The 16,207-nt window shown below is 38.4% G+C and overlaps 1 protein-coding gene across 1 annotated transcript in view; it reads right to left on the reverse strand.

Annotated features, from left to right (window-relative positions):
• The window catches only part of LOC130248775 (DNA repair-scaffolding protein-like), a 77,569-nt gene that overhangs the window by 43,090 nt on the left and 18,272 nt on the right, over positions 1–16,207 (reverse strand). Inside the window, exon 4 of the mRNA XM_056482783.1 lies at positions 10,391–10,610. Coding sequence (XP_056338758.1) covers positions 10,391–10,610 — 220 coding nt within the window. The remainder of the gene's footprint in view (positions 1–10,390; positions 10,611–16,207) is intronic.

A 16,207-nucleotide genomic window follows, 5' to 3' on the forward strand; every position in this document is an offset into this window, starting at 1 on the left:
CTTTGCCAAAGAACATGATTCATGATCAAAGTTAAAGAATCTCAACCAATTAACTGGAACACACAGGAAAAGAGTACTTTTATATGTAGTCTAATCTAAAAAATAAATAGACATAAAAGTTGCTCCCTCCTCCCTCCAAAAAAGGTGGATAGGACAGGATTCCATTCCATCCTAAGTAAGCATCAGTCCTCAAAAATCAAGAAATTGCAGCTGTATCTGAAGTGACCTACAACCGAAGGCAATTCTCAAGACTTAGGTGGACTGTTCTAGAAGCTGATCATGTGGTATGTTGAAGTTTGTTTTTAAAAAGGGTTTGCTTTTGAGTATAGCTAGAAAACAGGTCCCTGCTACACAGCAAGATTCAAAAGCAAACTCCTAGGGTCAAATATCTCTCAGCAAAATAAGACTATCACCTCCTGCAGAATTTCTCAAACTGTAAACCACAGGAGGCTGCAAAAAGACAAAGAAAATACTGGGCAACTTATTTGGTTCTTATTCAAGAGATGGAAGATAAGAAATTTTTGGGAATATAATAAAGAACAATCCTATATTGTAGAAAATGCCTTTTAATTCAAATGTCTTCCAAAAATAATTTCAAGAATGATTATTACACATATATACTGTAAATCTGAGCTCCTTTAAGCCTACAAACCCTGTAAGTTCCAGTGACAGCCCATATCAATAAAATTTATCTCTTCCTCAATCTGTACATTCACAATGCATAAAACAGTACCAGCCCTATGAAATTAATATTTATGACAAGCTCAGTGAACCAGAAGACAAGCAGTATTTGCTAAGGCACAAAGGCAGTGTACAAATCTCACATAGTTGCATTGCCCACGTTTCTCAAAAATGAACCTCAGCTTGGAGGAGAAATTTGTTTTTGGGAAACCCAAAAGACAGACATGCTGTGCCATGCTGGGAAGAGAAATGAAGACACAAATACAATCAATGTAATTTATGGTTTTATATTGAATCTTAAGTGTTCTCAAGTTCAGTGCTTTCAGTGTGTGCATGCAGCACTGTAAATATTCTGCCAGGTTTTTTTGGGGGAGTAGTTATGATCCTCAATGTCTGTCCCAACAATAGTTCAGAATACCTCAGGATATTTCTTCACAGCCTCAGTTGAGGGGATTAACCCTCAGTTACAAGGGATTAGCTGGAGGTGCTGACTGACTTGGGTTTGCACTAACAGATGTGCTGTGGACAGCAGCAGTTTCAAGGTGGACAGGCAGTCCTGGTTTTTGTGACAGCCAAAGACCTAAGACTGACTATGGACAATGACTCTCAGGAAGACCATGCAAAAGTCCACCATCGTGATCTGCTCAACAGCAAACATATGCTGCTTATTGGAAAACAGAAAAAAAATACAAGACTTTGAAAAGGGGAAGATAACCATCAAAACAAAAAACATCCACAGAAATGTTCACTAGGCTTCTTTATTTTTAACTATTTCTTTAACTCTTTTACCAAGGAGAGAAAAAATGTAATGTTTCAGAAGTCCAAAGAGGTTAGAGAAAGAAAAAAAAAACCTCCAAAACAAACAAAAAACCCCCATACACACAACAACCCCTCTTCCCACATACTGCCAAGTAATGATTTTTATTTTGGAGCCACATCAGTGATTTGGCTTTCCAAACACAAATCCCCCAAGGGTAAAATTACTGGCTGTACAGGACTTCTGATGTTTTAAATATTGTTCTGACACTTCTGACTGGAGAAGCTTGGTGTTCCAGAAGGCTGTACTGGGGCAGTAACTAGAGGAGTGCCTTTTCAAGACATCTCAGGACACTGTCAAAGAAGCCTACCAGTCAGGGAGAAGTCATACATTGCAATCTGCACAGTAAATGTTGACTTGGAAGACTGGTAGGAAGAGAAGCTTCATCAAACACACAAAAGGCAACACTGAATGTCTCACAGCTGAACTGTTTCATATACCAAAGTACATTCTTCTGCCAAAAATACATAAAACCATGGGTATTTTTCCATGAGCTTTTACTGAAAGAGAAGCAATCTGCTTGGTGGAAGTAACAGTAAAACTTGCTCTCCCCCTTGCCTTCCCCTGCTCCTGTCCCCCAGGATAGCTGAGATGTTTGAAATACTGTCTTTTGGGTAGCAACATGCCAAATCGTTCAAATATTTGAAAGCAACATTCTCCTTTTGAAACACTTGGGGCTTTAGTTACTATTTCTGCTAGGAGCACAGTAATTAACTGTTGCTGACCTACACTTAAATATGACATGCAGGAGGAGGAATCTGACAAAGCATACCTTAATATTGTAGGGAATGACCACACAGGATAATTTGGCAAACTCCCACTTTATCTATCTCTTTGCCCACACAAAATTGCCCAAGGACACAAGCACCCTTAGCACGAGAACCCAGAGTATATCCAGAAAATATCCAGTGTATTGAAGCTCCAACCTAACTGCATACAGAACTGCATGGAAAAATCTTACTCCAAATACACACCTACCATTACAGTAGCACATCACATCTGATAAATAAAGAGAAAGGCACTTGTCTCGAAAATTGCCTCTCCACAGTGAACTATGGAAATACATTTTATTACACAAAGTGAAAGTGCTGAAGAGCAATCCAACAAGGAGAAACAATAATTTTTCAAAATGTAATTTAAGAAAAAAATATCAGCTGCTTACTGAAAATCTTAAACATTTAAAGAAATCCATTCACAAAGTCAAAACTTGCTCTTCAGTGGTTAAACTACTGAAGGAATTTTGGCACATAGTCTTTTTACAAATTAAGTATTGTTTTACACGTCCCAAATCTGTTAGTCATAAACATTAGCAGAGGAATACAAATCACAACTTTTTAATAGCCCTGCAGTAATTCTGAACTTGTTCATCTGAACTTATTTAGCTTGTTTTTCCTTCATGACTGGATAAAGCAGACTGCAGTGCCAGGTCTTGGCTCCACCAGTTGCTCATTAAACAAGATCTGGAATTTAGCATTGGATTGAATACACATGGGAACTCATGTGAAGCTGCTCATATATCATTGATAGCTCTGTTGCTAACACAGAGTTTATCCAAGACCATACATTTTTGTTGACTTGAACAAAGCTGTTCACCATCCTCTGTTTTTGACGTCAGTGGACAACTACCCACTAACAGTATCTGTCACTACAAAATGCTTGGAATTTCCTCACTTATAAAAGCTGGAAAGTTTCAAGTACAGAACTTTCATTAAAAAGAAAACAAAACAAAACATTATTAGATTTTTCAGGATAAGATTATTTTGTGAATATTGGGAGAAGACATTTTCATTCTCACTGAATATTTTTTCCAGTATTTTTTCCGACATAAGCAATATCAGTGTTTGTAAGGAATGGATGTTTTAAGAAAATTTTCCTATTCTGTTGCTAAAAGCTCAAAAGTATGCTAACATGGAAGCATCACAGTGAGGTGATTCAGATTTTTCCCATTAACTGGACACCACAGTTATTGCAGTAGGATCTAAGTTGGATGGTATCTATTATTTAGGAAATACGTAGAAAAACACACCCCAAGCACAAACCAGGCTGCTCCCATCCCCTGCCTCTTTTCTATAACTCCTTTATTCTCACAAGCCCATACTGGAAAAAGCCATGCTGGTGGAGCCTCCCTGCAGAGCACAGAACGACCTCCTGAGAAGAAGACGAGTGCTCCTTTTGGGTGAGCTCTGTGCAGGCTGTGGGGGTGTGAGGCAGGAGCACAACAACTGACTGGATGTGCCCAGCTCAGGCACACCTCTGCTGGGGGAGACCAGAGCTATTGTGCCCTGATGGAGCCTTCTGTGCCAGCACCAAGGCATTTCAGCCTTGATCTGCAAGCCAGGCTGCTGCTTTGCAAACACACTTCTGACCCCTCTCCCTCGGCCGAAAGCAAACAAATGTGTTAACAAACCCCCGCACCTCATGGGTACAATACAGTGGAAATTCCCCTTTTGCAGCATGCCAAGATACCATCAGCTATTAGTCCAGAGACAGGCAGTCGTGTTTAAAAATCCAGTTTTAATCTTCTACAGAACTCTGTATCTACTATCTTGAGGCTCCCATCTTCCTGTGTTCTTTTCTCCATGGAAACCCCTTTTATAGAGAGCAGGTTTTTCATCTTTGTTTTTCAGGGTACTCATATTTTCTATATGGCATTTGTATAACACATCTATCTGTGCTACACTTATAAAAATAAGCATGTCTGTCTCACTGTAAAAGCGTGATCGTGTTACTGTGTTTATTAGACACAGCCCACATCTGAAATACCAGATATCTGTTGCTTCAGGTGGTTGTGGCAGATCACAGAAATGACAAAAAATTACTTAAGTCTCCTCTTGGAATCAAAACCGTGCAATTCTGCATTTTTCCAGTTATGTCATCCACCTACAAAGGAACACCACTATTAATTTATTAGAGTATTAGGAAATGGTGTTGTTTTGATTTTCTACATGCAAAGTAAACAAACTCAAATAATATTAATTGCTTAATCTCTTCACTTCTAGAGATATAAAATAGCAAATACCTGAGCATCTCTACAGATAAAATTTTCTCCCTTTCCATGAGAGGATGAACAAAAGAAAACTAATTTATTTTTTGAAAGAAAACATCGAAGAAAAATCCTAAGGAGTACTCTGCCAAGAAAAGACAAAGCAAAAGAAGTATTGAAGAAATAATATTAAAAGCTTGCTAGGGACCACTTTTGGTTCACAGAAAGTATGTGTATTTCTGTTCTCAAAAGACAAATCACCTCTTTTGAAGTGGTTGTACTAGGAAAAGTATACCTTAACAAAACAAGAAATAAATTCTTGCAAAAATCCTGCTGCCACTTCAGCTGCTTCTGAAAGAAACTTCAATTTTCACAACTGCATGATCTCTGAGAAGCAATTCCAAGCAGATGATATGATCTGATCTTTGGCTCCAAGGCCATTCCCATATGTACTTTAGAAATAGTGCCCACACTGGCTTTACAGCTCTAAAGTTTTGTAGAATTTTATCTTCTGAGTGAGCCTAGTCCCTCTTATCACAGTTCTCCCACTCTGCTATTGTTACATTCTTTCTTTGAAGATGTTAAGGCATAGCCAACATCTTTCCAATGAGAGGGATCTGACTGGTGATCTTCCCCCCCTCCCCCTTTTCCATCCGTTTGAAAATTTATATGTGTATATATAGGTCCCCAGATTTCATCAGAGGAAGATGGTGAACACTGATCAGTTGGACAAAACTGATCTATCAAGCATTCAAAGAGGCTGCCTCTCTGTGGAGTAAACAGAGAAAACTAGTGTATGTAAAAGATGTTCTATACATGTCTTTAATTTGAGAAAATTTAGAAGGATATAGATGCTTTCTTTACAAAGCAGCAGGAAATTGTTTCTGCATTTCATTAATATGGGAAGCCTAGATCCTGCTTTCACATGATCTTTCTTGTGATAGGGAGGTACTCTGCAAAAAGTTTTTAAATGCTTCCCTTGCCTGGTGAGACCAACAGTGATAAAAGTCTCCCTCTTCATCAAATGGAAGCCAACTGCTCTTTAGCACGAGCCATGCTAGCTCAAAACACCCATTTCATGTTAGCTCCCTGTGCTGCTCCTGCTGTTTCTCACCCAGATGATGTAAGACAGTGTGTTAGGTAAGACAATGCAAAAATCACAGTAACATACCCATTTATCATAAATGCTGTTGTTGAGTCAACAAAACAGCCTACAGCATACCCAGGATAATTCTAAAGTAGAATACTACCTGAATCCACAAAACCAGATTGCTTCTTGCACATAAATTTCTTCAGAACTTGCCTGCACGTTTCTACAGCAACTTCTACCATTTGGCCTACATAAAAGGACTTAAGATACAAGATTTCATCCCTGTACATCAGCTGATCTGCAGCAATGTTTTGTATGAGTTGTTCTTCTTGGCAGTAAATAATTCTAAGTCTTTTAAAACTCCTTCACTGAGGAGAGACTGCATTTAGCATTATGCAAACAGAAATGAGAAGTCCACATTAAACACTTTCTCCAGGCACTGGAACACTCAAAGTTGAGTAATTATGACTCCCCGTGGTTTCACAGGTTAAGAGAAACTAAAGAACAACTTTGAAGTTGCTTGTTGATGTCACAGATTTAAGTGTTTTATGTACTTGCCATACCAAGTTCCTAAAATAAACTGTCTCAGAGAAGCTGCATGGGGAATAATGGCTATCCAGCCAAGGATCTTGCTTTCTGCAGTGTTTTCAGGCAGAGTAAAAACAGAACCGAGTAGTTACTGCCCCTGCCCCCAGTAATCAGCAGCACATGAACCTCCTGATCTGGAGGCTTCATTCACATTCAACAGGTACGGATCGATCTCCGAGCCTGTCCAAATCAAACGTGGTCTGTGCTTTATTCTGCTATTGCCAAGAGCTCTATTAATATCACATACTTCTGGCAGTTTCATTTCAGAAATACAGGAAAAACATTTCAAAGCTGTTAAACCTACTGGCAAGGGAAAGAATTCTAATCAGCACCATTTTCTTCAGGTCAGTTTATCTTGAATATTAACTAGCAGGCATATCTATGAGCAGAAGACAGGAGTATCTAAGGCAAACTGTCTGTTCCCAAGACTTGCAGTGTTAGCAGTCAAATGAATACTGGAATCTCTAAAAATACTAACTCTTATTACTTTCTGTTAGGTATGGTAAATTATTTCTATTATTTTTACAACGAAACAAACAGAAAAAAAACCAAATAAGTTAAAGCCATAAAACCACCACCAGTAGAAGAGTGGAAGCCTTTGTTTCCACTCTCTCATTTTTTTGCAGGCAATCTACTTTTTGCTGGATATGTGTTTCTGCGAAGTGAATAAAGACTTAGTAATCAATTTAATTAAACTCAGTAATAAACTTTTTTCTTTTCCAGGTGTCAAAAACACTTAATGATTCAGATTCAGTTTGTAAAAAATTATGAGGTGTTCATTTAAAATCTTAATCCAAGAAGTTGCTCAGATATTGCAGAGAAAACCAAAGGCAAGCCTACACAGGCAGGAGCAGGCAGGGCTGAGTTCTTTTGCCTGTTTTGTTCCTGGCTGGCCAGACAGAAACCAGCTCCAGCCCAACACACACAATCGTTTTCATGTGATGTGTCCAGGCTAATAGGCCTTATTTAGATACAACACTGCAATAATACTTCCATACAGCCACAAGATCAGAGCAGGCTCCTGTCAGATGTCTCAGTGGCCAGGCAGCTGAGCTCTGTCTTCCACCACACACCCTGGTTTGAAAGCTTTAATCAGGTTATGGGGGTTGTTTTCCCTACAGCAAGTGACAATTCTCACATCAAACCCCTTGCTTTCAAGATTGTAAATATGTACCTTAAAGCACTGGACCCAAAGGAATTAATATCTAGTTACAAAGAAATCTGGGTTCAGTCCTAGTAATTCTTGCTCTGACACAGAGCTCCTCTGAAATCCAATGAGACTGTTCTCATGAGCAATGTCCAATGTCCAGTGGTAAGATTCTTACAACCAGCCCACTGTCAATATTTTACTTTTGAAATTAAATTGCTTATACTGCAGTGATGAAGTTTCATGGGATTCTGTATGCAAACAAATACCAACAAGCATATCAGCACTTCTCTAAACACTGCTTCCTAAAGTACTTAATGCTAGTCTACTGCTGGAGATGTTTCACATACCAAGTTATCCATTGAGTTCACAGCACATGCAAATACAGTTACAAAAACAAGTCTAATTTTACAAAGGCTCCAAAATTATGTGCTTTATTTTTGATACGAATAATCACCTCCAGGAGCCAGCAGCCTGTGTGTCTACATCTTTCTTACTTGGTTGCCTGGTCAGAGAGCAAAAATCAAAGTCAAAATGTAATTCTGGGGTTTTATTTTAAAGGTAATGGGAAATTTTGCTCTCAGGACACTACAGCACCAGAAGCAGGCCACTTACAAAACACCCCATCTCATCCCATTCTGTCTTGCCATACAACTATCTCAAAATACAGGACAACAATGTGTTATGTATTCCAAAACCACACAGGTAATTAAAGGATTGCTTTCCTTATCTACTTTTCTTTTGGTCCCTTTTGCTTCTGACTGATATTAATAAGATACATAAGATGTTAATAAGATACATAAATATGCTTATTTCACCATGGCAGGATTAGATTTAGTTAATTTGTTTTTTCAATAGTCACACATTTGAATTGACAGACAAGCGTTTTAACAGAAACAACATTTGTTTTTAGCAACAGAAATACAAATTCAATGCAGAGTAATAAGAACTACATTTCTGCATTCAGAGCTCTCAAGTAAGAGTTTAAGAGAATAGAAGCTTGGAACTGTGATAGAGGAAACTTCCACTAAGTACACAAGTCCAATTTCCAATTAATGTAAACTAAAAGTGCCAAATTATAATCTAAAACAAAAACATCCCTCATTTTCTCCCCTCCCTGCCTCCAGTAGTTTAACACTATCCAGCCCAGTTTCTTTTGAAGTTGGTTGAGTAAACAAAGAAGCAATGACATTAAGATAATTTCAAAAATACAGAAAAGAGGACTAGAAATGGGGTATAATGCAGTTTTGCTACAATTAATGGATGTATTTATGAAGTGCCTTGAGAGACATTTAGGTAAGGAAAGTAACTGTGACTATGCAGATGTATCCTCTGTCCAAACATTACGGTTTCATGAAATAATCTTTTGCCTACATGAAAAGCACATCGTACTTAAAAAAAATAAAATATATATATATAAATGAAAAAATATATATAAATGAAAAATATATAAAAATAGATATAAATGAAAAATAATAAAAAATATATTAAAAAGCAAATAAAAGGCAGAATTTCTGGTAAAACAGCTAGCTACGAAGTTTTCTAAAGAAATCTCAGTTTGCATACATACAGGAATGAGCTTTATGTCCAGAACATCTTAAAATTTAAACAAATGAGAAGAATTCACTAGTACAGTTGCAGATGTCTGTAGTCTGGAAAGGATCGTACTGGTGCAGATTTACATCTTTCCAGAGTACATGTGAAAAAAGCTGCAGCAGTCAGACTTACACAGGCTAAACATTCTACAGTAACAGCTCAGGAAAAGAAAGAAGGAGGAAAAAAGAGGAAAGTTGAATCACACCCTAATTAAAACAGGTTTTCCAGTACAAAAATCTTCATGTAGTTAAGGTCTACACAGAAGGATACATAAATGTAATTTTACATAAATGTAAAATCTCGTGGCTTAAAAATGACAGAGGAAACTTGATGAGAAAAACGGCACTAAGTTTGTAGGAAAGAGAAACAAGAAGAAAACAGGCAAACAAAACCAAATGTAAAGCATGAAGAAAAGCTTGTGAAGCAAAAGATAAATGAGAACAAAAAAGGCAGTGAATCAGAATCATATCAGACTAGGATTTAATACTGAACTTCATTTTCCCTTTGCTACCGATATATTTGCATCTAAACTGTCAATAGTTGTATCTGTAGCCATAATAAACCCCATATAAAATATTTTCCCTTAGTTTTTGAATTGCTTCCAAAAAGAGTTAAAAACATTTCAGGAGCAAAAGATTACAAATTGGGGAACTCAAAAAAGATTTGTACCTATCAATGAAGATAAAAACCAGATCCAGACCTTTGCAAAACAGGAAAAAAGTATTTTGCAAAAGGAGATGGTCAAACCTGAGAGGCAGCTGGAAGCTAAAATTCAGGTAATGAATGCTGAAATACATAAGAAAAATATTTCCTCTTTTATGATTTGGGTGGAGGGTAGTGAAGAAAAAAGTAATATTCCCACTTCAGAGTTCCCCTAAATTTTTATGAAGATTAGTCCTTCCAAACTAGAGCCGCTACCAACCAGCTGCTTTACTAGAAATCTCATAATTTTCTGCTACCCCTTAAAATTAAGGTAAATAATCCAATCCAAAAAATAATCACAAGCCTAGACCAAACATTTTGAAGAATTCCAGAACGGTTTGCCTGAAAAAGAACTCAGGGAACTGAAGACTGAATGCTATACAGTTAATAGAGACTTTTCCACTGAAATATTATACCCATGCTCACAACAACAGATGAGCATTCCTGAACTGCTTTGCTACCAGAAAGTATGCACTTTATTGGCCTTATCATTGATAAGACATTGCTCAGGCCTTTCTAGTGCTCTAAACATGAAAATATTAAGTGAAAACACAACTGAAGCCCTGAGCAACACTAGAGGCATCATGATACACATTTAGTTGTTATCTGAGCTGTCTTGAAGGTATCTGTCAAAGTCTCTCAAGCTGCCAGAGACAGATGACCACAAGAATGCCCTGCTCTCCCCTTACCCCCCAAGGTTCTTCCTACAACAGTGCAGCCAGCATTCTACTGACTCCACTTTGTTCTGCAGTGTTACAGCTAGTGTGGCCCCTTCTTCTTACTCACCATGGGGGATAGATGTGGATGACATCCTGTGGTCTGCTCTTCAGGTGGGCTGCTGTCTCTCTTGTGAAGAGGACTTTGAGTATTGGTTCCTCTGCATTGATGACAGCATCCTCGGGTGAAAGTGTAGCAGGAGACTGTTCCAGCTGCTGGCAGATGGCAACTTGTATTGTGCACTCCTCAAATATTTCTAAGATCTTCACAATTAAAACACCAGATTTATCTGGAAAGAAAGTGAAAATGAAAAACAAAAATGCAAAGTCTAGATGAGGAGAAAGAAAGAAGTTCTGGCACTCTAAAGATGTGCATCCCTCTGTGCTCTGCACATCTGTCTGACTGTGATAAATCCAGAGTAGAATACACAGCCCTATCAAAAGACCTACGTTAAGATTTTGCAGTAATTTTTGTTTTCTCTATAAATTCTCTATTAATTATGAAGAAAAAAATCACATCTGCACTTCTTCCAAATACCAATGAAATCACGAACTCCCTACAAGAAGCACTCTCCCACCAGACCTGAACTTTCAAATCTTGCAACTCATTGACTTTGTTCAGTCTTTTTTATTAGATACTGCAAAAAGCATTTATTTAAAAACAGAATAATCAAACACTGTGTTAAAAGTGAAGTTGTGTTTGCCCTCCTTGACCTTTCTCAAAGCAGCAGCTGTCAGGAACCAAGTTAGAAAGAGCATAAGGCATCGAAAAGCTGATGATTCACATTGAGGGACAAATGTGGAGAAAGGAGGAGTAAGATGCACTGCCTAAAAATAATTATTGCAAAACTGATCATCCATTTTATCAGTAGGCAGTCAGGGTAGTCATAAGCCTCTCTTGTTTTAAAGCAACATGATCAGATACAAGCATCTATACAGACGGATTCTTAGCACTTTCGTTTCTGCTGAACTAGAAACAACTTTGCCCTGAAATGAAATTTCTCCTAGGACCCTTTGCACTCTGGACAGGGCAACAGCTACTCAGACAGACCTTGGTCTGAGCTGTGAGATTATGTAAGAACTATTCTCATTCTCACCTAGCCCTACTCAGATCTGCACTCCAGTCACTGAGGGGAGAATAGTTGTTATCCTGCCGAATGCTACAAGCATTTAGTGGGGCAGAAAAGAGTCCCAGAGGACAAGGGCAGCAGAGCCCCAATTCTATCCTTTTTGATTTACAACTTGCATTGGGAAAAACACAACATCTCAAGAAAAACAGCTGATATAAATTATTGTCTTCCCACAGCAAAGAAGAAACAGGGGAGGAACAGCGAACGTGATACTGGAACTTAACAGCAGAGCTGTACTAGTTATTTGTTTGTTTATTTTAAGGGTCATTTCACAACTGTGAATGTTTTTCCTCTGGAAAATAAATCAAAATATTTTAGTTTGAGTTTATGAGAAACTTCAAAAAAAATTAACCCAACCCTCAAGAAACCCAAACCAAAGAAACCAGGCCCTAAAACCTTTCAAATTTATTCAATAAAGTTGAATTCTACAAAAAAAAACCCGAAAAATTCTGTCTCTGTCTTTATTAAATTTCATACTGAAACTGAAATAAAGCAATTTGGAAATATAAAACTAAATTGTTCTCAAAACCACTTTCATGTGAACCCATTTTTCATCACATGCAACATGCTTCTGCAAAGCATTCTGCTTCCCCTGAACTGGTATTTTCCAGCTGTATAAAGGCTTGCACCAGACGGTCTGACACAAGATGTACATAAGCCACTTCTGTCCAAGCCATTACAGCCTGACCTCCTTTTCCAGGCCTGAGAAGTGGGAGAATCAGCCCTTTCTGCCAAGTCCTTTGAAACAGACTGCTGTCACCTTCTCAGAGGAAGCTGTAACATCACAGTGCCACTGCAGATACTCACTGCACTGTGTTAATGTTTGCTTATGTGAAAATTCTGACAAGGCTGAGCACTGACTAGTTTTCTATGCCTGAAGGCAAGGGCTTAGAATATTCACACTTGAATTCTGCCTTGCCTGACTAGCTGCAGTTGTGGTCCTCTGTCAACCCCAAGTCATTTGGCACGCATAAACAAATTCTGCTAACCACAAAAATTCTCATCCTTTAAAGTAACTACGCATTTACCTCTTCCCTCTAGACATACAGCACAATTTGCATTTACATCCACTTTAAAAACCAAGTCTCAAAAAAATCAGTTTCAATTTTGAAACACACCAACAGTTTATTAAAAAAAAATTATTATAACAGCTTGTGAGAGAGACTGCTCATCACTTCTGAACTACACATTTCTTATGTGCAGAATTTTGTGACAATTCTTACTGGTCAGCAGCTTATATGCTACTCATCTGACACAGCAGGTTGAAGACAATAAATGACAGCCTAACAACATTTTTCTTTTAAATACCTCTGACTGTAAAACAGTTAAAAATGCTGGATAAATCAAGAATTATATCTGCATGAAAGTTTCTAAAAGACATTGGAGTAAAAATATCCTACAAAGACACCAGAGTCTCTTGCAAGCCTAAAGCTGGTGGAAACACTGGGAGCTGATACTAAATGAAGCAGAACGCTTCTACACTAAAAGCATCTCAATTTCAACAAGTAGCCAAGTCTCACACTTGGCACACATGCACATTCTACAGAACCACAATCTATTTGTTTATTTAGATGCACAGAGATAGTTTAGTTTAATTACTCTGAAATTATTATTACTGCTGATGATAGTGCTCTCTTGAACAACATGGAAAAGCACTTTGGATTGCTGGCACACGATGAAACACCAAAGTTCAGAATGTAGCTTCGGTTTTAATATATTTGGCTCTTGTATTGTTATGTCAATCAAAAATAAATCAAACATATGTGGCTGCACACTGAAGGGCAAATTTGTGGGTGAGGAGACAAGCTGGATCACTGCACATTCTATGGTTTCCAGAGTTTACTTGTTTGTTCTTCCACGTGAAAAGCTCACGTTAGGGTTTTGCAGTGTTCTCCTCCACCCTCAGATAACTTATATAAATTCCCACTTGTTTGCTGAAGTTATCATTCACTTACGTTCATTTGCAAAGCAGAATTACAGCCCAAGAAATTAAACAACAGAGATGTGCAAGTTTGATGGCAATACCTAGTCATCTTAAATAAGGAAGAATACCTTACAATTGTATGCATTTTAAAAAGTGCAATCAATAACTGTGCTGCAATTATGCCCTTTCCTACACTACAAATTTCTTCAGATCCCATTCTGCTGCCCAGAATATTGATGGATTTCTTCAGGGTTAGTTTCTAGGAAAATTATGGATTAATTCAACTTGAAAGCCACTTTAGTTTACTTACTTCAAGGTAACCTTTATTCTCCCACTGAAAGACAAGTACACATGCATACTTGCTAAGGGTGAGCATACAGCTGCCTAGATGCATTTAGAAATGTTCCATGAAGCAGTAATCAACAATTGGAGGACTGCTTAACAAAGCTCTTATAAAATCACAGATCATCTCAAGCTGAAAGGGACCCATAAGGATCCTCAAGTCCAACCCCCTGATCCTCACAGGATCGCCTTACACTTGGTGCTGTGGGGAGCTTGTTCTAGTGATCAACCATGCTTTCAGTGAAAGACCTTCTCCAAATATTCCATCTGGTTCCAGAAGCCTCTGCAAAGTGAAATTCTTGAGGGAGATAAAGATGGAAAGCCAGATCAGCCTGATCAGTGTGACACAGGTGCATTTCTCAGCAAAGCCCTGGGTGCTCTGAGCTCAGGTGACAGAGGGCTGCTGCAGCTCTCTGGTCCTGGCACACCGCCCAACACATACAGCTGCCCCTTCCAGCATCTGTCCATAGCCTTCACAGAGTCAGCTGGAAAGTCAGGGAAAACATCCACTGACACAGGATCAAGGATCATTTGAAGCATCTGGCTCCATGGGTATAAACAGAGGGTTTATTCATCCCAGGGGCATGAAGTGTAATTCAGTCACTGATACACAAGGCTGCTTAAGGTGCCACAAAGAAAGCCAGAAAGGCAGTGATAAATCTGGCTGAATATGAATTTTGCAGAGGTATTTGAGATGTACAAATGTGCCCTCTAAAGAACACCATCTGAAAGGAGGGGATCTGCCAGCAAGGCCTGTAATGTTTTCTTACTTCTCACAGAATTTTCCATAAGAAATCTTCACAAAGACATGCAGCAACATGCTGGCTACTATTGAATCAACATATTGGTCACAGAAAGGAGAGTGTACAAGGAAAATCAGGTACCAGTTAGGAGCTAGATTAGTTACATGACCCTTTGAACAACACCACTGTGATAAATGCCACCCTCTGAAAAGCAATAGACAGAAATCATTGCTAGATGGACCATGATCAAACAAATTAGTTCCTCCACACCTTGAAAATGGTCCAGAAGGAGTGAAATCCATAAGAGAGACTGACTGGTGAGAAGAATGAGCCATTTAAGCAGGGAAGCTTCTTTGGTGAAGCCTTGCTGTGATTGGCAAGAACCTCCCTCACCTCCCAGAGAAGAAACAAGAAGCTTTGACAAAGATGAAGAAATCCTGATTCAAACCTAGGCAAATGGAACATCAACCTCTCAGTGCTACTATTAGCAAAACCTTTGAAATCACAGGGAAAGGTCTTTTTGGCAACAGTAGTAATGGAACAAACCTGGCAATTACCTTGGGCATCATTTCCAAAAAAGCCTGATGATCCATAATTGTGTGATCAAAACAGTCTATATTGTATACATGGGTTCAGAAAAACAACCAGTAACCTTTTGGTAGGAGAAAAACTTATTCGCAACTACTAAATTACAAAGACAGTAATTCTGGTTTAGAAAGTCCCCAGGTCAGAGATATGTGGAAGGTATTTAGGAGAATACTTTGGGAAAATATCATCAAGTGTGAGCCCTGTTATCATTTTTTTCTAGGCATTTTGGTAGCTCTTGTCACTGCCAGAAACAGGATCCTAAGCTAGAGGCACTTTGGTTTAATCACCTAACAGATCTGCTCTGACATATATAGTTAATTATTTAATTCCAGGTGTCCTCTGGGATGTTGGTTTCTCACTCCAATTTGCAACCCAGACATGACATAGCTCAAACAAAGATAATTCCAGTGCCTGGGAGATGAACAAAAATATTTCACACTGTATGCATCAGTTTCTTTGGGTACTTATTTTCATTTTTGCTTATTACTTTAGTACACAGGGTGATGCTGCCCTTCAGTCATATACCATGACATCAAAATATATTTTGATGCAGTACTTTGCAGACGTTCTGCATTTATTCTGAATTCCAGGAGTGTTAAAAAGAAACAAAAAGAAGCAAAAAAAAGAGGGAAGAAAATAAAAAGGGGGAAAAAAAGCTCCCCATTCATTTGGAGCTCACAGACTCTGAAGTCTTGAGCCCTTTGAAGACTTCAGATGACTCTACAGTCTCTGGCAGACTGAATGTCCTTAATCTTCAGACCTAACACAGTGGCTTCACAGCAAGACAGATTTAAGCCACATCAACACTGAATGTACATGGCCACAGATGATGCACTGGCCATTCCAAGGGCAGCCTAGGAATGAGGCTAAGAAAAAAGCCAGCCTGCTTTGACTCTCAACAACCAAACAGCAGTTTGGAGAGAAGAAAAAAAACACTGAGGAGCACAATTTAAAAAAAACAACAAATGTTCAGACATTCTGGCTTCAGTGCCTGAAATACAACTCTAAAGTTTGTTTTAATAACTCTGCAACTACCAATAAGGAAGACAAATGAGGAGGAAAATATAGAAATTATGATCTCTTGGGAACCACATATTTTATGTTTCTCTAGTGACACAGTGACAAGACGCTGAACACACTAAAAAGAGAGGATCCATGGT

The sequence above is a fragment of the Oenanthe melanoleuca genome, chromosome 2, assembly GCF_029582105.1.
Source record: "Oenanthe melanoleuca isolate GR-GAL-2019-014 chromosome 2, OMel1.0, whole genome shotgun sequence".
Classification (NCBI taxonomy): Eukaryota; Metazoa; Chordata; class Aves; order Passeriformes; family Muscicapidae; genus Oenanthe; species Oenanthe melanoleuca.